Source organism: Phlebotomus argentipes, unplaced genomic scaffold (genome assembly GCF_947086385.1).
Source record: "Phlebotomus argentipes unplaced genomic scaffold, Phlebotomus argentipes genome assembly scaffold_18, whole genome shotgun sequence".
NCBI classification, from domain to species: Eukaryota; Metazoa; Arthropoda; class Insecta; order Diptera; family Psychodidae; genus Phlebotomus; species Phlebotomus argentipes.
In genome coordinates, this window is record NW_026776177.1 from 15,676,026 (window position 1) to 15,699,203 (window position 23,178).

Sequence of the window (23,178 nt, forward strand, 5' to 3'; positions counted from 1 at the left end):
TGTGCAAAAAATCTCATTGTCATGTTCTCAGATGATAATGGGTGATAAGGCGGGCTAAAGAGGTGACCGAGGGTGACAGGGGTATTTGGAAGATAAGTGAAAATTACTCACACACAGATAATTGGTGAAGAGAAAAGGAAAATTCTGCTGTTTCATGAACACTCTTGCACGTGTATTGTGTGTGTATGGATTATATAAATTTTATTAGGATAGTATTGAATGGGCATTTACTGGCTCACTACCTTGCCTGAGTCAGAGCAGCTTTAAAGTACTCCCATTGAGGCGTTTTCTGCTATTCATCGCGTCACTGAGGCCACCGTGGGACGAAATCAAGCCCCCAAGAGGATGTTTAACATGGGTAATCACTGTGATGTGGCAGTCAAGAGTGCATTGGCAGAGAAAACCAATCATTTTCTGTGATTTCTCACACATAGAAGGCAAACAGGATAAGCAAATTTGTCTAAGAAACTCCAAATATACCCAAATGTCTCATCAGTAACCCCAGACTTGCGTCACCATTGCTATTATTTTATGAATGGATGCAATGATTGTTCAAAATTGCATGCAAAGTCGTGAAGAAGTCAACTAACGGCAAATTGCGTATTTAATCAGGCAATTACAATATGAAAATGTTTATTATTCACCGTGTTTATTGGATTTATAGAGCACGTTATATTTACTCGGGGATTAAGCATGTTCATGCCGCTTCGAATATAAATTTTCCAGATGCCTCAAGCGTCTCGAAGTCTCGCGGTAAATCCTCTATCATCTGTAATTTCTATAAATTCCTCACGCAAACTATATAGTGTAGTTTTCATGGTAATCTTGCGAGAGAGCATGACCCGAATTTCGTCACTTGAATCAATTCCGCTTGAGAATGCTCTTCACAGGCAGCGTGACCGATAAAAGTCACGCTTTTGACGGTGTGGCACATTTTCTTGTAGATAAACTGTCGCTTTCGTCAGCAATTGTAGGAGTTTTGAGTGCAGTTAGCAACAAGGAATATGTCTTCAATTAATCCTTTCGAAGCATTTCAATGAATGCGCAAATGCAAATGTTCTGTGATTATAATATTGCTTGCCTTTTTATCTGCTTTTTTCTTCATCTGGCATTTGTTCTTGCACACGACAAGCATTGCCACAATGTTGCAAATAAAGATAAACGACTGAGATGAAATTGTAAAATGAAACAACTCTCTGCTTCTCATCAACAGATTTAATATTTCCGTCTCACCTAAACATTTAATACTTCTAATATTTTCTCTCTCATGATTTGATTACCTTCTCATCAAATATAATAAGTGATTTTAAAATTTTATTCTGTTTCACACTAAGTAAGGCCTCTGTATTGTGGTTTATCTGTTTTCTTTCTTCTCATTCTCACCAATTTATCTACTCTCTTAAATTCTATATTAACTTGTTTACTTAAGATGATGCCATCCAATGATTTTTTTTCACCTGCTTCTTAACCCTTCAAAACTAACTATGTGTTGTAATATATATCCTTTTGTAATGTATCTGCAATAGCCATATTCTGTTAAATGGGTGGATTGGTACATATATTTATTATTCAAGTTCAATTCACGGGAAATGTTTCCAACTCTGCTGAAACTGTGATTTTCTGGGGGTTTCATCGGAAACTTTGTCTGCACGTGGAATCCCTTTTTAATCATTTTTCTGCCCTGTAATTGTGCTTTATTTTTCTCTCGAATAACTCCCTATTCACATGAAAAATATATATATTTTCTCTATTTTCTATTGCTTTCAGTGGTTGTGGTTTTCAACGAACTTCCCATCTTTTCCATATAATTCATTCGTGTGATTTGTGGCCCCTACTTTAAAAGTTATACAATATCATATATATATATATATTTTCCAATTGTATCCTGAAATCTCTTCCAACTACAAAAACACATATGCTTCACTTTATACATGCTTAAGTGAAATATTTAACAATTTTTCGTCAATTCCACCCTTTCCAAATGACATGTATTGGTTGCATAGCTATACAATAAATTTTCACTTCGCGCTTTTATCTAATGAGTATGCATCTTTCTAAAATTATTTTTCATTAACTCTCACATTTGCAATGCGTAGTAATATAAAGTGATACTTTTTAACGATATAATATATCAAATTCTTTTTATAATCGATGAAATGTTTTGTTATGATTTTCTTCCAGCAGCGACTTTCCCGCTTTCCCAAAATTATTCTGCATTTTTTTTGGTCTGTGCTGTGAATTAACTTTTTCAATATAAAGTAAAAACAGAGTTCTGGAACTGTAGTTCTTCCCTTATGTAAATTATTTTTGTACGAAATTAGTTTTTAAAATCGATAAAAAACAAAAGAATGCAAAAATAGTACCCTTTTGTAGCACACACTGCTAGACCGATCAGAGTATATAGTTAGAGCCATCCTTGCTGATGCAGATGTCCTCTGACTGGGATCACATTAGGCAAATTGGGCATCTGCTGGTGGCCATTAGCGTCCATTTTCATCACATTACTCATTGCGCCCGCGAGGAGAGGCTCCGTGGGGCAAATGGGAATGACCAGATGGCCAGCCACACTTTCATCCGTCGTTGAAGTTGTCAGCGTTGCACTCACTGCATCGCCACATGCCGGAACGTCCTGACCATTTTGAGGGATAGACTCGGTGCTTTCGTTGATTGTGGGCCTCGTGGGAACGCTTGAGGCTCTCTTCAGTAACTTCTTGCTGCTCTTGGACACCCCATCGTGCTCAATGGGTGGCTCCAGCACTGGACTAGCATTTCTGCTGTTGGAGAACTTCTTGCGACGCCTCTTGAGTGCTGCCAAGGCGCTGAAGTGAAAATGATGTGTCGTGGGCTCTTTTCCCATCTCTCTCGGCGTCTCGACATCGGGTCGATCAAGGCTCGGATTCGAATCCGTCGCGGATTCCGTCACAGCTTCATCTGAGGCTGGACTGTTGCTGTGACTTGCAGAATCCATGCGATTTCCAACGTTGGGAGGAGCATTGCACACGGAGTCCTCGCTCCTGGAGCGCCCAATGAAGCGAGAAACACTTCCTGATTTCGCGGCCTCGATCAGCGTTCCCCATCGTCGCTTGTGAGATCCTCCAATGCGTTTAGTGTGAAACTTTGGTGCTAATTTGCCCAACTTGGCGCTCATGCTTGGCTGTGAGTCCCCGAATGAGCTCTGCGAGGAGCTGAACTGCTGAATGGGATTGTGGTGAGTTTTCTTTGGGGTGATTCCAGGTCCGTAGACATTTGCAAGAGGTGATCCAAACAACTCATAATTATTAGAGTCGGAATTCTGGTGAGTAAGGCCAGAGATGAATTCAGCTACAGGTGGAAGCTGAGTAGACTGCTGTGGTGGAGCAATGTTGAACCCCTTCATGAGGCGCCTCTCCTTCTGTCTGTTCTTCTTGCCACCCGCTCCAGAGCCCTGACCAGACGCCGTGCTCGTGTTCATGCCGCTGTTCTTCAGGATCTCCACTAGTTCGCAGCGGAAAGCTGATATGTCCTGCTTAATCTCATTCACGTCGTCCTCAGTCACTCCCTGAGACTCTGCCTTGCGCTGCTCCACTGTCACGTAGCGCCTCACGAGATTTCTCATGATGGTCTGATAGATGAAATCTCGCTGATTGGCCTGTTTAGCCTTTTGCTAGCCAAGAAGAGACACGAACAGGATGGAACGAGAGATAGAGGAAATCCAGTTAAATACTCAGATTAAATTGTCTGTCAAATGTATGGTAAATACCCTAATTGTTCGCATGTGCTCCTTCTTCACGGATCTCGAGTGACCGCAGAACTTTCGTTTGATCCACTGGAAGATGTACCAGAAGGACTTTGGTGTGGGAATGACGTTAAATGGCGGAGGACACGTGCCACCCTCCTCGAAGTAGCTTATCCACAAGCGAGATCTTGCAAATTTCCACTCGATGTCAGCACGTTCCTATGCATAAGATGTCTCGGTAAATTTGAGTTCTTGCACTATTTTTCAACTAACTTTTCAACAGTACAATTATTCAAGATATATATATATATAAAGTATATATTTTAATAAATTTTGCATGTCAGACAGTCATCAAGACATAAGGTTTAGAGAGTATGATTTATGGTAATTCCGAGAAAAGATGCTGGCGAAGCACATTGTGCAAGCATATGCTGTACAAAGTGTTGAAAATGTCTTGTGAAATACCCAACAAAATCCCACCCATGAACTCTCTGGACCGTAACCCATTTCTCCAAATTGTTTATCTCACCCGCAAATTTAAGTGCTTCTACTCACCGAAATTAATTGATATGAGTGATTCATCATGGCAATCAAGAGATTGAGGAGGACCACAATATTAATCACAGAATACGTGCCGAACATCAACATTCCCCAGAATCTCGTGAAGATCTTGATTCCATCCAATTCAAAACTATCCAAGTCCACAAGGCCAAAGACAGCCCAAAATAGCGTCTGCGTTGTTTCAAACAAACTGCAAAAATGTTTACAGCACACATTTAGCGTTTATCTCGAGAGGCTGCACAGAAAATTGAGCAGCGGAGCTTTTCGCTAGTCTCAAAATTCACATGCAGCACCGCATGAAATAATAGTCTAAAAAGGTGAATATGTAAGAGTAATTACTTGGCAAATCGACGCCAAACGATGCACGCGTTGGGGTCTGCGGTGCCATTAATCACAGGGTTCGTGGACTGAATATTGTCGACACAGCGCTTCTTCTCCAGATCGGCGTAATACCTGTGAAGAGGTTTTTTGGGGGGAATGTTACAGAGATAGCAAAAATTGAGTCGTACACCAAATTGCTCTGCCCTATTTTCACCTGCTCTCGAACTCGCGAAGAAATTCAAAAACATGTTTTATAGATATAGCGGTTATTGCTAAGCGAACAATATTCGCTGCTCGAAACAGTTAATAGTCTAAAATGGGCCATTTAACGAAAAGTTGCCACTTTTTATGAGTCAAAATATGTTGTGAAAAAGAATGCTTCACAGAAAAGTCAGTAAAAGTTTCTGCGGAAATGAAAATACTTTTCGCATTCTCTCACACAGTTAATGAAGAGTAAAACATGAGACTGGAAATTAATTGTGTGATATTACAAAATGGCTTTAGAGAATACTTTTCGTGTTTAAAATTAAATATCTCCTCGAACAGCCCCCCCCCGAATCACATTATTCGCTAAATTTTGCTCGTCTGCGGAAATATCTCTCGCATTTCGCATGAATGGAAATTGCAGACTCTCGCGCTAATCCACTTTATCAACGCAATAATCAATGCAATGAACCACTCACGCAGTGTATTCGACAGGCTGTGCTATCTAGCGAGGTTGAGTTTGGCGAGTCGACGAGGCAAAGTTGAGGAAAATTGGACTGAGCAGAAAATTGCAAATTGGTGGATAAATTTAATTATTCGCCAGCGGGGGATGAGATGAAAGTTTGCGGCGATACGCACCATAGAAGCTGATTGAGGCCACTGCTGAATGCGAAGAGGACGAGGACATAGAGGAAGAAGAATTTCATGATATCCATGACCATGCGTGAGAGTGAAACCTGTAGCGGACCCAGATGTGGATTCACAGAGAAGATGTAGACGAGTTTGAGGGAGCTAAAAATATTGGCGGCACTGAATAATCCCTCGGAAATCAGCATCGGATCCCAAGTGTCCCATTTCTCTCGTGGCAAATCGGCAGCATATTTGTTGAATGTCATCTCCTTTTGCACCTGTGGAGACGGAGAAGAAAGTCATCAATTCTCCATCTCCAAGAATGCGAGATGTTGTGGGTGATTTTGGTTTCTCACCTGAAAGTACGACACTATTCTGAGAGCCACGGTGGCCACGTAGAGTGAGTTGGTGATAAAATCTATAACATTCCACATGTCGTTGACATATTCCTGCAGCCCAACGTCCCACAGCTGCTTCACCTCGCTCCAGATCAAGCCACTGACCCACGACAAGATCAGCCATTCCACAAAGGTGGGCGTGGAGCCTCTCTTCGTCGGCACTTCGTCCTGCTGGACCGTTTCCGTCTCCCAAAACCAGCCTCCGACCACACTCTCAATGCGCTGCGAGGCCAGCATGAGGAGAACTTGAAGGGGAAGGCAAAAGAATTTTACAACCCTTTCGAGCTTTGGGTCGAAGGGTTCTGACAGGGTGGCTGACGACGATTTATGTGGGGAGATTGAACCCAATTTGAGGAATTTGCGGTTCATCTATTTGGCCAAAAAATTCCTATCACAATATCACGACTGATGAGGAATATTAAGTGTTCTCACTCAATCAAATCATCCAATATGTTGATGGATTTGGTAGACAACTGAAATAATTTCAGGATTTATCAGAGAATACGTGCGTACGAGGCGATTTATACGTGAAAGCTTCATTCGTATTATTTTTGAAAATTCATCTACTGAAAATTCACCCAGCAAATTAATTCACAACTTCATTCCTTCTGACTGAATTTTCCCTCCCATTATTTGCTCCTAAACTTTATTTTAAGCAATTGTCTTAACAAGATTCAGAGGAAAAGAGCAACTTTTCCGAATGCTGGCTTTATTGTTCTTTACTTTGGGTACAAACAAGAGCTTTTCACCACAAAATTTGCAAAAGGATTTACGGAGCTTTTCATTGCACAAAGTGTTTGTGAAAACTCTCTATAGATAATATTGTTTCGCGCGGAGTGTCTGAATCAATAAATTTATAAAGAGAAGTTCGAAAAGTTTCAAGTAAATTAACAAATATTACGCTTTTACTGCTGCATTTCCCTACATGACTGTTATAACTTCTTTAAACATATTAAAATATATATTTTCCATCAACCATATACCGGTATTTCTCGCGGGGAGAAAAATTCGCAGAACATGGAGCACGCCAATTGAATTAAAACTCTCTACCAGGCGCCTCCATCTCGCTCACGTTCCCCATAAAGCGAGCAAGAGCGCACGTTGAATGCCATTTAAAGTTTGGCAACTGACGGAAGAAGTGATATCGCCGATACGAGAGAGTGGAAGAGTTGGCCGGAACTGTGAATTGGAGTTATACTTACAGAGAAATGTGAGATACGATGCGCTGTTGCAAATGAACTTGATGAAAGGCTTCCTCATGGTTTGGCCACAAGTGGAATGTGGGGCAATGATGTACGCGATCGAGAAGAGCGGAAAGAGCATCCCTGAAAGCACATTGAATTGAGGAACAAATTGCAACAATTATCATTCGTGAGTCTGGCGGGGAAAAAACAACAATATGTGTGAAGACCAACAAAAGCATGTGTTCATTGGGATGTTCTGAATTGATTCATCCTGTCGAATATGAAGTTTTCACTCACCAATTCGAATAATTTCCAGTGCCTGTAGAGCCATGTTTTTCCGTCTGAAGCCCGGCAATCCCTCATACCAGATGCTTGCCAGAAGTTGCTGTACGTTTGGGTGGGCGACAAACTGTTGATGAAAAAAGCGAGACAATAAGAGGAATGACACAGGACACAATTTGCAATTTAAATTGACGTCAACCATAAATGTTTATTATTATCCACTCTCTCTTTCTCTTTCGCTCTTCATCTATCACCCATCGTGAGACCCTTTTTTGCTGTACAACCAGCCAATTGGATCGGACAAAGAGCCCCTTTTCCTCATTAGCATCGAAAAATATCCTCCGACGCGCCGCTCCATTGCGTTTCAAAGTCGAGGATCAAATAACGACGCTGGAGGTCGTGGAGTGGGGCGCAAGGAAATTGAGAAATCATTTACCACATCTTCGAGATTATCCCCCTCCAGTTCACCCTGTGTGTGTGTGTGTGGGTGGCCAAGAGAAAGACAAACTCTGTGGATGCTGGGATAAATGATTTATCCGCATTTATTGCCTGCGAGAGACCATAATATATTGATGACATCATAAATTTTAACAGCTTCACGGTTCAATGATTGATTCCACCGCTTTTCGTGGATGATTAATGAACATTGGGCATCATCTCATTCACTATTCCATTTGCCACTAGCCCACAACGCAAATAGATCAACTTACTTTCTTCTGGCGCAACTTGATGGCCAGCTTTAGGCGGTTAAGATGCATTCGCTCGCCATGCTCAAACACTGGTCCCGTGGGATCGTGGTTGAGAAGCACTTCCAGCTCGTGAGATGTTCTCGTGTGATCAAGAAGGGCAGTCGCGAAGTCCTGGCACTGTTTCCTCAGCTCTTGATACTCACTCTGTACAATTAAACACGTGCGACAAACCGGGAAATAGTTTAAAGTCTTCTGTTGAAATGGCGGTTTAATTTGTGTGATAAACTTTGGAGAATTATGTTCTAAAAGTGTTGACAAAGTCAATTCACTGTGGTGTATAGCTAAAATCGTATTATTAAACTTCATATATGAGGCAGAAACTGTATCGAAATGTGTTATACTCACTTTGAATTCATGTTCCAGGAAGCTCAGCCTTCGCAGCTCCCAGGAGAGCTCGAAGGCCGTCAATATGGGATCCTTGGATGATAAGGCGATGAGACTTGGACTGGCGAGGGCTCGATATGCGTTAATGCGTGACCGCGAGTGTCGTAGGGAATCCTCACCACGCGACGTGACGCAATCGTCACAACCACAGCGGACGTCGTGTGGCATGGGCAGCACTGATCCCCTGTCCAGGAGGATTTTAATGATCTCGTAGTTGTCGCGGTGAGCGGCCAGAATGAGCGGCGTGATATCGGGTGTGAAAGTGGCCGTGTCTGGAGACAGAGACTCCCAGCTCTGCAATGTGATGGGAAGAGTGAGTATGCAGAAGTCACGATAAATCATCATGAATGCGGAATGAAATGGAAACCAACATGTTTTCCACCGTGCTGCTGTTTGGAATCCTCGTGGTCGAGGAGAACCTCCACAGCCTCGACGAATTCCTCAGAAATGGCATGCAACAGTGCATCTTTCGTATCAACATTGTGATTTATGAGCAGCTCCACCATTTCCAGATTCTCGTTGTCAATGGCCATCAGCAAGGCTGAGCGGCCCAGGGGATCCATGCAATTGATGTCAATGTATCCGGTGTCCTGGGCTCTCTGCAGCATTCTGTTGCACAGAAGCGACAATTAGTAAAGCGAAGAAGACAATGCAGCAATTATTGCAATTTAGCAAATGGATTAAATATCCATCAAATGAACGGAATGTGATAATTGCTGAGGGTATGTCTAGACAAAGATTACTGCCACTTCCTCAGCCCACAACAGAGAATCCCTAATTACGCCGGAATATCCAATTTCAAACAACTTCTCGCCACTTCCGAAGCTTTTAGGCAAATTGAATACCAGCTCAAGATACTGACTCCTGCTATATTTTGAAAAAAAAAAAATACTCGCCTCCGTGAACTCGCCACATCTCCGCGTTCCACAGCCAAAAGGAACTTTTTCTCGTCCAGGGACAACTGCTCCATTTCTTGATGGGGTCTCTGGCCACTTTCTTCCTCCATCATTCCGTGTATGCTGTGTCTCTGAGGGTTGTTTTTTTCGGAAAAAAAAGAATTAGACATTAGGTATACTTCTTCTGAGGGTCCTTCAAGGGACATTGAGACAAATTAATGGAGATGGAAAACTCCCAGATAAAACCATTGAGATACTTCCTTTTTTTGCAAAACTCTCGCTCTCTAATTGAGGCAAGGAATTCTCAGAGGAGATTTATACGGTGAAGAAGGAGATTTCGGGGGTGTGTCATTGAACGAATGGTGAACTCCCAAAGGATTTCTCTATGCTCTCTTGTGAATTCATAATTAAGTGGAGTGCTTGAGATTACATTTACCCGAGACTTAATGAAATCACACCTTTCTGAGAAGCAAACATTGATTAATGAAACCATAATTTGTTTTGAAGTGTGGAATAAGATTAAACACCCATATCTTTACACCTCATGATTTTATTAGTTATAAGTAAACACATATTACCTTATAAGATTCACACCAATGAAGAATCTATGAAGAAATTTTGCTGGCACATGAATTCTGAAGAAATTTATACCCTTGGAAGCCATTATTTTTTAAATAATCCTCTAGTTCTATAGGTAAAACAGCAATATAATCCTCAATTGAAATCCTCCCTCTTAAGGATCTTGAATAAAATGCGACGTATAAGCGTTGAAGAACATTTGCAAACAGCCTTAAGAATGTTATCAAAAATTCAAGGCTATATTCCTAAACGTCCACTAATCTACTGAATTATCGCAGCCACTTAGCATTTCAAGATGTACTGAGATCCAGAGGGGAGCATTAAATTTGCAGAGAGTAGCTTTCTAATGTCTTATCTGGGCAATTTCAAGGAGCATCAATATTCACGGGCGTAAATCTTCCAGACCCGCTTAATTTTCAAATGTTGCAAAATGCATAAACGACATTATTAGGCACTCAGCATTAAGGGAGTGTTCTCATCAGACATGAATTGGAATATTGTGGTTTTCAGCCACAATAAAGCAGCAATTAGTCTTGAGGCAGTAGTCAAATTGAGTTTTAATTCCCCAAAGAAAAGAGGATCTCTCTGGAGCGAAAGAAAAACGCAGGTGGATTGTGAAAACATAAATAATAATACTCTTCAGACAGAAGGATTTCCGAAAAATAAATCCTGTATTACGTGTCAGCTCTCTTCTCTTACTTTGGCTGGGGTAAATACACCTTTTCCACCTTTGTCTCTTTTACTCAAGTTCAAACGACAAGAGGAGATTATACTTTGCCCAGCCTCAAGGTACGCATGAACATTTTTCCTGGCATGGGAGAAAACATTTTAAAGAACTTCTCTGGCGGAAATCCAGAATACATTTCCCTGTCATTCTCACACAATAAAAGGGATGGGAGAAACTTCCATGTATAAACTCATTTTGTTGGCCACGTTTGAGTAATGCGCCCGAGAAAGAGGTGAAAAGAAGTGAAAAGTTGAAAAAAAAATCAACCCGAAAAGGCGAATACACGTATGAATATTTGAGAGTGGTGCAAAAAATGGAATTCAAAATTTATTTTGGAGTATTTGAGGCGAAGGGAGGTTAATATTGAGATCAATATCTCTATATTGATAATTTTAAATTTTCCGAAGGAATTCCTGTTCTTCCAAGAAAATACGCGCCATGCGTTATAATGATTCCACCTAGAAATATAGTCACGGATTTTTGACTAAAGTGTATTTGAATTATTTAGTATACATGACACAATATAAATGGAGAAATGAAATTTCCATAATTCTGTAGTGACAAATTGAATTGCTTTGCAGAGCATTTCGGCGAGCACGTTGTCAGAAAATGTGTGAAATGGAAATGAATTATGAATTCACGAGCATATCACAATTCTTTCACTTCACATGTACATGCGAAGGTCGCATCTCAAGGAAAATCTTCTCTGCAGATTTTCTCTGTATAGCGAAGTCGAGAAATCACACTAATGACACTTACTTTGACTCTCTTGTCAGCGAACTTCTCAATGGGGATGGTGTAGTGTGGCAGCGGGATGTCAACTTTGGTGTCCTGACCAGAGGTCCGGCGCACTCTGGATATCATTTCGGCGAGAGACGTGCGTCGCGATGTCGCTCGTGATCCTCCACCGATGCTATCTAAGTTGTCCGCCACAGTATCCTCGCTCTCTCCATTTTCGTCTCCGCTTTCTGCAAGTTTGTGAGTTTTGTCGCCCAGAGTGGTCAGCACAGAGAGAACAGGGTCAGAAAGCACATATATGAGCCATTCGAGTAAAAAACAAGCTCTCAAAACTCAATCCTCCGTCTCCATAGAGGAGCTTCAAAAATGCAAAAACAATTCTTAAGGCAATTCTAAGAAAAATATTGGAATTTATATAGGTATCAATGTTGTCATAGAAATCCAGAGCGGAATTCTGAGAGAAAAAAAACAGTAAAATCAAGAACGATGCTCAAGAGGCTTGACTTTCCACAAGTTTTTCAATGAAATATCTATAAAAAAGCTTTACATCTAGAGACTATAGGGAATGACGTTCCATCAACCGGCTAAAAGTTCTCCACGTCTTATTCAATCAGAAAGTTTCAGTGCAACTGACGCTCAAATTTGCTTGATTTCCCAATTGGGAGATTTTTGATAAGTTTGCAGAAACCACTAGAGAGTAGCTTGTTTAGTGACAAGAAACGGAGAAAGTTATGGGGAAGGTGCAAAACTGGAAGTGGCACAGTCACACACACACAGTTAGCGAAGAAATAAATCTCTATTGATCTTGTGATGTATGTATGTACAGAAGGAGGTGAAAAAGCACAGAGAAGTTAAGGAGAAAGGAAAATAATTGTGAAAAGGTGCGCAAAAAGCACTCGAGAAGCGACTTGACGAAATTTCACATGCCGTCTTCGCCAAAAAGTCAATTTCATATGTGTGAATAAAACACGCAGTGTACGAATTTTCACACACTCTGCCTTTGGCAATTGGCCTATCAACAAAAAATTATTATTAAGCTTACACTTGGCTGAAGAAGCAAGAAGAAAGATCGTTAAAATTTAGCGAAACACAAACACGAAGCTCTTAAAAACACCTGAAAAGAAAACAAAGTTCAGCATAAATCAAATCCCAGACCATCAGCATCCAGGAGAAGAGGTAAGAAAATAAATAGAGAAGAAAGGAAAAATTATGTATCGTGTTGAAATTGAAATTGATCGCAAATTGGATCTTTAGGTGATATAGTGCACTCAGCCCATGTGTTTTGTTTCCTTCCTAATGCAATTTGCTTTAGCAGTGAGCAAGCTACTCGGCATTGATGGCTGTTGCTCTAGTTTGAATAGGTGTGTATGTATTTCATACATTGCCTGAATGGAAAATTATTACCCAGAAATGTATAAAATCAACCAGTAATAAAAATTTGAAGGAGTGTTAAATTTTTGGGTCAAATTCATCATACTCTCTCTCTCTCTCTCGCTCTCGTAAACACACGAAATCATGAATCAAATTTTACAACATTTCACATCTTCCCCAGGAGAATGCAAATTTGCATTCAACTGCATTTGCATGTTTCGCTAATAAGTATTCCTTTGTATTACTCTATTGCATAGTGCTATTAGGAAAATATGGCAGTTTCTTGGATGAAATGAGAGAAACACAAATTCATTTATACTTTATCAAGTACACTCAGTGCTAAGCTGAGAACATTTTCGTCACAATTTCTTTGAGAGATTAATAAAGTTGTGAGCTTTTCTTGCTCGCCATGCACTTCTGCGCGCCCTTCCTTGGCTATGTACTGTGTATCCCCTCGAGGATTGAGTGACACTGTTTCTTCAATTGTGTTATTTCATTTGTGCGGTGTATGCGCGAGAAAGGGTGTCTGTAGGTCGACAAGCACGAAGGTGGAAGGAAGTGCATGAGTGAGCGCCCCATTTTTGGGGAGGCCGGTCGATAATCCTCAAAAGGAAGTCAATGCACCTCGTCGCGGTTTATCTGCGCGCTTTTTCTTCAACACTCGGCTTGTGTGTGTATGCCCCCAGTTGGAATGTGGGTCATGCGGTTTTATGAGTCCCGGCTTCTGATTGATTTTCAATTATTTCCCTGATTCCACGCCGTTCACCAATTTGAATACACACGTACCGTTGCAGGAGACTTTATTGGTGGAAAATAAACATTTCACTGAGAATTTTTCACATTCTGCTATTTTAGCTACGATTATTTGGTACATAGTTCACGAAAAATGTTGAAGAATTTGTTTTCTGTTTGTTTTCACTCACCGGGCTCTCGTGTATGCTGTCCTGGATCCTCCCATTCGGAAAACTGAAATGAAGAGAGCAAAGAAAATTTGTTCAGACATTTGTGAAAATTACTATTTGCCCAATTTTCAAATAAAAATTAGAAATATTATGATTTTAATAGTTGTGTTTAACATTTTGTGGTGTTTCAGTTCCCATTCTTAAACTCTTTTTTTTTTAATATTTCCTGCTCTATTTTACCTTATTCATTCATATTGTGTATAGAAATGAAGGCAAAGTTTGATTAATTCTGAGAAACTTTTTGATGATTTTCCTCAAACAATTAAATTGACTAAAGTTGATACAGTCAGAGAGCGAACTCTTTAAGACAAATTTCAGGAATATTTCGAGCCACACATTTTGACCCCAAATGGAGAAACTGCAGAAAATCTGGGCTGGTCATTTTGGGTGAAATTAACTTTGTGAGGTGTCATGAAATCATCACGTATTAATACAATTTTTCCTTCCTTATGCCCAATTTCCTGTGGACACATTTGGGGGCCTGCAATCTCTGCGGACACGAGTGGACTGATGGTATAAGAAGGATTTTCTCATTAGGAGAATTCTCTGTTTACGTAAATTCTCACTCTTCGAAGAAAACCCACAAATTCCATGTCGCACTTGGAGTGGCAATTTTCCCTCGTTGTTTCCCCTATTCGGGTTCCGAAGAAGGAAAATGTTCAGCACACTAAGTGATATTGTCTTACCATGTCGACAAGGTGGTTTTGTCCCTCCTGAAAATTACAACGAAACGTCTCGAGGCAAAATTCATGATATCATCATGGTATTGTGCTCCGAAACACTATCTTAATGTTGATACATTTTCAGGAATTTTCGTTGAATTTCCTCTTAACCGCGAGAACACATCCAGACTGTGTGCTTCGAGTACCTTTAAATTTCACGTGTGAAATTTGCTATTCAAGATGATGTTTTCCACTCGCAGTCTTCCTTTTACAAGCTCGCAAATGATCTCTTTATAGCACTTGGGGCACTTGAATTTATTACCTTCTTTCATACAAGTGATGAATGAGTGTGGTTCATGATCAACTTTAATGACTTTATGGAGAAGTTTCACGAAAGCATTTGAGTCAAAACTCAACTATTTTGTCAGGAGAAGTCATTCAGCATAACTAAGCTTCCAAACTCTTCACAATATATAACCGACAATTAGACTTATGATTCCGCAAAAAACACCATCAATAATTTCGATAATGCAATTTTATTTTATATAGAATATATTTATAGATTTTTTGAAGACTAATAAAATCCCTGAGTAAAAATTATATTTCCATTTCAAATGTACATATTCCGATATAAAATATTTTTCGTGACACTTTCATATCATTTAAAATGGATTGATGAAAAATAATATCGAATTATATGAGTGAAATATTATCATTCATGGCTTTTTTTTCGCTTAATAACGTAAAAATATTGAGAGTTATTGGGATGAAACGAAGTGAATGACTGGATATATTATCTGCTGGTGAATCATAGATCATCGAAAAGAGATGGCCCATAAAAATAATTGGCAATTCGTGTTCTAAATTAAAGTAATGGAATACAGTAAATTAACTTTGAAGAAGTGCCAGAAGTTTCTCTTCATTCTCAGGCATTCGCCAATGAGAAAATGCTCTATGACGTGGAAAACACAATTCCATATCAAAGAGTCAATTCTGAGAGACTTTTGATGATGAATATCAATATGATTCAACTCATCGCTCCCGAATTCGGTATTCATTGATTCATTGATTGATTTTTTAATGAGTAATTTCATGAGATGATCTGGCTCTTCTCACTCAATTGGCAGACGGCCGACTGGCTGGGCAGATAGATGTAATTCGGCATTCAATACTTTTCGACTATTTGTCCAGAATGTGCTTCAAATTGGAAGGTAGAGAAGATCCCCACGGGTGAAGCTTTTTTGAGAGCATCACGATTTTTTATGCAGTCCTTGAAAGCGGACGAATGGGAATGTGTATTACGCCGCCTGAATGGAAATGATAAATTTTCCGTGTTTTATCGTGAATCTCAAATTCACTCACCAACGAGAATGATGGTTTTTGCGCAAATGGTAAGAGGAGGCTCGCAGAGAGAAAGAGAGAGAAGGCCGAGGAAAGGGGTTGAAATTTCGTGGAGAAGCAATAAAATGACTCAATTTTTCCTTCTTCTCCTTAACGGCTTGATCTTTTTATGGTACGAGAGAGTCGAAAATTTAAGCAGGATAAGCAATAAATTGACAAATTCAGAAATATTCCAATATGCCATCTCGTCATGATGGCCCTTTTGTCAATGGAACACACGCGCTCTTTAGCATGAGCACCCTCGAGAATGGTCTTAAAACTTTTCTTCGCCCAGCACACAACTTCGAGAACTGTCCTGACAAAAAAAGGGAACACTGGCGTGGGAGACTTAAGCTCACATTCCTGCATGATCCAATTTATTCTCGTGGCTCCCCATTTCATATGCGTTTACACAGAAAGAGTGTGTTTGTTGTGTGGCAGAAAATTTGGGTAATCTATTCAAATCTCACCCTCTTGTCGTACGACAATGTCGTCCGTTTTGATGTTTTATGCGTTGGAACGAAATGAAATTGTCTCATTTTCAATATTTTCAGGCCCAACAATCATGAGCTTGTGGGGAGCAAAAAACCACACCTCACATATCGCATTTACACGTGAAAGCAAAGGAAAAAAAAAGTTTTCACTTTGTTGGAAAATTTATTCCATCTTCATTCAGTCAGTAAAAAGTTTGACAGATTTAGAATAAAAAATTGGGATACGTATATCAAATAGTTTTCACTCTTGGCAGATCCTTTTTGTCTCTCAACCTTTCCGTGAAAAACATTTCAATTTCATTTCACTAAAGTTGAAAATGTGCGACTTTTCACAATTATGTAAAAACTGAAATTCTATTGAAATTGAGATGAAAGAATAAGCTTTAGAATGACGGCTTTTCATATTCACAGTTTTCACATTTTCAACTGAAATGGGAAAAAGAGTTTATTTTATAGAGAAGAACTTTAGATTATTGTAATTGTTCAGAAAGAGGATTGCAATTATATGGATGAATGTTAATTTTTAGGAAAAATAAACTTTTATGAATATGAAATGTTTTTGCTCTTGTGGATGTTGAAAATAATAAGTCAAAGGCACTCATTAAAATTTTATTCAGTTAGTAAATAAAAAGGAATAGCCGATTTTGAAGGCCGTTTGCTGATTCTATCAATTTTGACACAGTTGGCGATCCTATTATATTCTCTTTAAAGTCATGTAAAACATCTCCAAATATGTCGATTGAAGGAGATTCTTGATTTATGAGTCGGTGAAGATGTAAAATAGATGTAAAAGATGATGTCGTAAATTTAACTGCAATTTCCATAAGTCAATATACGCGAATTTCTTCCTCAGAACCAATTTACGATGCTCTGCATTTATTTGCCTACAAATTCTCCCTCTGCTGAAGAACAATGCCAAATTTGGGACACAGACATCAAGGAGGCGAATGGGAGAAATTTTCTTTACAAATGGTGCATATTATTTACTTTCAATGCAGTTTGTGTACATTGTTTGAATTCAATAAGCGAAAAGACACAGTAATGGCTATATGTCTGAAAGTTTAATGGTGTCATGAATAACCTGTGGAGCTGTTCTTTGGACAATTTTCCTTGAAGCCTTGCCAGATATTTCCTCTGCCAAGGGCTTGTCCGCTCAGCCAATTTTCCCCCCAGCAAAGCCTTTGAGCCTCTGCGAATCAGCCGAGAAGAGATATCTTGGAATTAAAGTACCACTCCCCGTGAGATTTGTATGAGAACAAATAGGAAAAGTCCGGGTGATTCATAACATTTCCCATGTCTCTCAATTTGTCGTCTGGCATCTCAGTTTTATGAATTAATGCGGGTCGGTTGGACATTCGCAGAAAGTGGCACCATAAAATGCTGCAATGTGTTGGTGCAGTGTTATTCATTTTGGAAGCACATCTCGTGGATCTGATAGAGCCAGAGATGAGATTCCGTCCATTCACGTCGCACCCATAAACTTTTCCAAGCACCCTCCAACGAGAGACTCATGCTAAATTAGTTTTGCTTCAAGTATTTTCAGGATTCGTCGCTTTTTCCGCACTTTTACACCACTTTTCATGTCAACAGTTTTCACAGTTTTCAGCGTAAAGATTTCTTGTCACACCAAGTGCCAGCCAATTTATCCATAGAATTGTCCATCGTCCAGACGGAAGAAAATCCATGCAATGCTATTGTTTGGCTAAAATGATTTGTGTTTTCTGCATGGCGGTCAGAGTCATTTCACTTCAAACGCCGTGAGCTCCGAATATAAACAGACAATAAATACATAAGCACGGCTACTTTAAAGTTTACCCTTCAGGCTATATAAATTTCCTCGCAACGATATTCTTATGTGCACTTTCTCATTTTCACGCCATTCAGAACTTTTCCTCATCTTCTCGACGATTATTAAGTTTTGAAATTGACACACTCATATAATTATCTATCTAAGTGTAAGTTCTACTCACTTTATGAACAATCCTTATCGTGGTTACTCTAATTTGCCTCCAGAATATGATTTTAAATATTTCAACAAAGAGCAAATTGCGATGTTAAATCTGCTCATGCAGACTAAACGCATGCATGAAGAGATCCCGCAGGTGCTGACAATTGCTATAGTGAAAATTGAACTGTTGAATTTCATGTGAATCACGTGCAGCGATACTGCCATTTTCACCTTTCGCTGGCATTTAAATCCACCATCAGTCTGACTTGAAATGTGATGTCGAGTGAAAAAAAAACCGACAAAGTACAAGTGTTGAGTTTTGTGCGCGCTTTAGCTGGAAAAACCACTTGTCCGACAGCCAAGAGAGGGGTTTCAACAGGGTGAAGAGCTCTTGTCCACTTGGACACATGCCAAATTGCTTTGAGTGATTATCCGAAATGGAGAAATATTATTGGCTTCGCCATCATTCTTATGGCTCTTGTTCTGATGATGGAAAACTTTTTTTCCCTCCATCCTATAAAATTGCAATCACTGCCATTGACTTTTATTGTCATTGTTGTGTGGATGCCCTGTAACATTAACTACAGCCATCCCTGCTGTTTCATCTCACACTATAGCCTTTCCCACAGATATTCCCTCAACGTTCACCGCCACAACCGACAAAATTCAATTGAATCTCACTTCATTTCCCCATACTAGCACGAAGATCGGGATCGAGTTGGACGAATTATTTCTGTCCGAAAGGGGGTTGGGAAAGGTGGAATAATGGGAAATTGCGGTGTGAGTGAGAGGCAAGTCCGGAACAAACACTGTCAAAATATCCTTCTTGATATCTCCTAAGAATTTAATACCGCTTCCGAGACAATCGAAATTCCATGGGCATTATTTTATCCTCAAGTCTGCGTTATTCAATCTACGTCTTCTCATTTCTGCTACCCCAGTTTTGGGTATACGATAAAGGAGAAAAACCATCTATATTTTTATAAGGGGCAATGTTTTTTCCATCTTCTGGCATCATCAAAGTCTCAAAATGTATATGAGTGAGAATGTACACAAAATGTTGAATAACACATTATTATGTATTTCTTTCGACTCCGTGTTCCGCAAATATATATTTTTACGGTTTCAGATTTCACGTCGATACGAATATTCCATTAAAGCATTGATCTCTGAACGTCTTTTCTCGGTGATACTCAATTTCTTTGATTTTGCTTCCCTCTTCTTGGATGCTCGGCTTTTTATATGGCATCGTTCAGAAGTCAATAGCACCATTTCACTTTGTTCTTTCATCCTCTCCCAGTGATTTCTTTTTGCGGAAAATGCAAAGCACTGAATATCACTTCCGCAACTTTTACGCTACAATAAATTTTGAGTCTAAAGTGATTTAAGAAAGGTGATATACTTTCTGTATATTTTACCCCTTTTCGTACAGAATATAGAATTCGAGGGAAAAGATTATATTCTATATATACTTTCTAATGCATCATGTTGGAGAGAAAGCTCAGGAATTTGCATTTAATTAGTCGAAATCAAAGTGAACATATAAAAATGTAATCCCTCGCAATATTCACAATGTTGTCACATCACACAATATGCAAATAAGTAATTTTCAAATGACCTAATTAATACAAAATTATGTCCAATAAAATACATTATCTCTTGGTTACCAAACATATAATTTCGAAAAATTTAACAATGAGCAGCGATATGATAAGCCTAATTGAATTAAAATACACTTTAAATTAAGTGACATAAAAAAAAATTCCACCACAATTTGGAATGGTTTTTAGGATAAAAATTTCTATATATAATACTTATTATTAGATTTGTCACATCCAGGATTTCGTAAATTGTGCTTGTTCAATACTACGTCCACAAATTGAATTATTTAAAGCCCACCCATTCAATTTAGCACCCATAAATTGGAGAGAAAAGAACTCGAGAGTGAGCCATAACATTAAATGGGTGAAAAGAAATCACTATACCTTGACTTTCCGTCCACGCCGTGCCGCAATGGACCTCGACTGGCGTCTTAGAGCCTCCAGTGAGCCGTTTGGCCTTTATCTATCCCCCGAGAATGGACGCTTTTCACACACCTTTCACAATATCCTCTGGTATTCACTTTCACAATTTCACTCTCCTACTCACAATGGCTCCTTTTCGTAATGTAACAATCCGGGAATTTATTTCCACGGACTTCCAAGCTCCTATTTGAGATTCCTGGGGAGTGTTATGTCAATATTATTGGGAACAAGAGTGAGGGAAAGAGAGAAGAAAACCTGCCACTGACACACTTTTCCGCATGCTTTCAGCACTTTCGTACAGCTTTTCAACGGTGATGGGTTTATGGTTAGGATAAATGCAGAAATGAGCTCAATGCAATAAATATAAGAGTGTGATGTGGACTTTTTTGTGATACTTCAAACGACAGGTGTGTAGGATGTCCACCGTACAAATTCACACAGGGAGTGTCACACTGAAAGATTATGTAATACGTAATTGAACCACCCTCCATTTTAATACAGTTACTAATTAATTGTCGTGTTTACACGAAGAGTCACCGCATCAGAAGTCTTTTCCGCCCAATATTTCACCACGTCAATTATCGAGGAGAACTGCGAGATGGGGTCGGAAGGTGGGACAGGTGGGCACTGTGACTTCTGCCACAAGAGACTTTCACCGTCGCACCCTAAAGTAAGATTTAATGAAAATTCCCTTGAGGTCTTTTCATACCCTGCACTCTACCAACCGGCTAATGTTCCAATAAATTATTTAGCACGGGTAGATTTATATCTTCCAGGTTTATTATTCACTTAATTTATTGAGCTTTTTGGAAACTTTTCACGGAAAATTGAGCTTGCTGTTTTTTAAACACACGTTTCGTTTACTTCATTAAATCGCACCAATTTTTCCCGTTCCAGAATCTCAAGATTTTTGCACACTACAAAAGGAATGGCAATATGCAAATTCATCCTTCAAATTCCACAAATCATTTTATCAGGAGTGCTTAAACGAGTGGCTTCTGCTTATGTGATTTGATATCTCAACTTTACCGATGGTGAATTTCAATACGGGCAAATCGAATTTTCTAGACATCAATTGCTGCCGAAGTTACGGAAGAAAATCCCCGTTAACAATCGCACCAGGCGTCTCCATCACAGTGGGAGACACCATTTAACTTTACAATATCTCCCTTCTGCCAATTATACGGAGAAAATCGGATTAGGAGTTTTGGAAATTGGTTTGAGGGCGGCAATCGGTTTTTGCCACGGTCAGTGCGAAAAGGGAGCAATTGTGGTGAAGTTAATTAGGGCATGTTTTCGTGAACGCACAACGATGAGTGACTAATTGGATGCTGTGAATTGAGCTTGAGACGATTTTGCTTCTCAAATTGATTAGACGATCTGGCAGAAAGTCAGTCACACCAATCAGTTCAATGGACTGTGGCGTGGGATTCTTAGAGAAAATGGCTTAGGGATGGGGATTTTGTGCACTTTCTTATCACACTTTCGCCAAGAATGTGTCCGTTCTTCGCTATATCGCACTATTCTCATTCTTCACAACACTACGAATCTAGAGCACTTTTTCCGAGCATTTTACCTTTCCACTTGATTGAGTGATCCACTAGATTCAGTTGAGAGATAATCCAAATATAGGCTTCCAAGATTAGGCCATTGAAGCTCACTCCTCAATCTCTGGGATTTATCCGGAGGCACACGCCACCATTAACTCACATATGTCGGGGTGAAAGGCAACAGTGGCTCACTCACTGGAACACAATAGAAGCCACTCGAGTCCCTTCCGGTGGGATTACCTCACGCTGGACTCTGTGGTGACTCACAGAAGCTCGTCTCTTCCCTGCAGGAAGCACAACCGATTCCGTGTGACTGCAGACGTTGACTGAAAGTGAAGTGATGTGGCTGGTGAGAGTTGCTCTCTTCGGGTTTCCCGTGCGCGTCCACGTCCACAGCCGGGAGTTTCTCCTTCGGTGTCCCAATTTTGCAATGGGTTGCCCCTGACAACGGAGAGTCTCTCGCGAGAGTGGAAAAGCGCGGGAGAGTCGCGGCGCCCCCAACTCTATGTCTGGAAGGCCGGCGTTCAGGAAGTCGAAGTGGGTGCCGGAGGAAAATCACATCCCACAGGATGACAATGTCATTTGCCTCCCCCGCTCAAATTGGTTTAGTCGCAACATATGGAAAAGGGTCACGCAAATATGTAGAAATTGTGTCACACGCCGGCGTTTGTTCAAGGATATGAGGGGAAATAGGAGGACATGAAAGTAGCTATGAGATATGTCCTATGCTTGATGATCAGCACTTTGTATCGATATTTACCGTCTTCTGTATTTTCTGCGATAACTATTCGCAAACTTTGAGAAAGAAATTGTGAACAAATTTGAAAACATGAGCAAAATTCTAGGACAATTTGGGAAAGGAAATAAAATACTCAATACAGAAATCAAATCAGATTTTATTATTCTGGACAATAGATGTAATCCACAATGTTATCAGTATTCCTGTTAAAATTTCAATGGCTGCTGTTTCTGTCATAAAATGCAGTATCCCAAATGACACTTCAAAATCAACTGCTTCAATTAAATTTTATTGCTAGAGAATTAAACTGTATTATTCCCAATTAATTCTTTCACATTTTCCACTTTTAATTTCAACTCATTTTACAATTTTTGTTCTGGCAACCACAGAATGAATTAAAAGAGAGCCCTCAGAAAAACACCTAATTAATAAAAAAGTAATGAACATATTTTCCCATTCGAAAATTACATTCTGTTCGCAAAAACGTCAGACTGTGCCTAATTGGAAATTTTTGGGAAAATTTTCCCAAATGCCATTCGCACATTTATTCCTAAATTTATCTCATTTTCCGTATGATTTATGAATCATGCGACTAATTTTTTGCACTTTGCCCCATAATTCACATATTGTACACATATTTTCATACTCGAATCAAATGGAATTCTGGGTTCGATCGTAGG

The 23,178-nt window shown here is 39.7% G+C and overlaps 1 protein-coding gene across 8 annotated transcripts; it reads right to left on the minus strand.

Annotated features, from left to right (window-relative positions):
- Nucleotides 1-1,870: 1,870 nt before the first annotated feature.
- Nucleotides 1,871-22,065, minus strand: LOC132259959 (transient receptor potential-gamma protein). 8 transcript variants are annotated; one of them, XM_059757820.1, is made up of 17 exons: nt 21,786-22,065; nt 20,171-20,405; nt 13,663-13,705; nt 12,411-12,482; nt 11,390-11,598; nt 9,325-9,455; nt 8,800-9,037; nt 8,390-8,722; nt 8,006-8,188; nt 7,311-7,422; nt 7,032-7,154; nt 5,788-6,074; nt 5,441-5,709; nt 4,616-4,729; nt 4,271-4,466; nt 3,740-3,934; nt 1,871-3,643 (listed from the first exon to the last, which is right to left on the minus strand). In XM_059757820.1, the coding sequence occupies exons 5-17, from the start codon at nt 11,492-11,494 to the stop codon at nt 2,405-2,407; spliced, it is 3,525 nt and encodes a 1,174-aa protein (XP_059613803.1). In that variant the 5' UTR covers nt 11,495-11,598; nt 12,411-12,482; nt 13,663-13,705; nt 20,171-20,405; nt 21,786-22,065; the 3' UTR covers nt 1,871-2,404. The 8 variants fall into 8 exon arrangements, with proteins under 8 accessions (XP_059613803.1, XP_059613804.1, XP_059613811.1 ...); XM_059757821.1 differs by lacking the exon at nt 12,411-12,482 and having other exon boundaries at nt 21,786-21,954; nt 22,027-22,041; XM_059757828.1 differs by lacking the exon at nt 12,411-12,482 and having other exon boundaries at nt 1,871-3,637.
- Between the last annotated feature and the right edge of the window lie 1,113 nt (nt 22,066-23,178).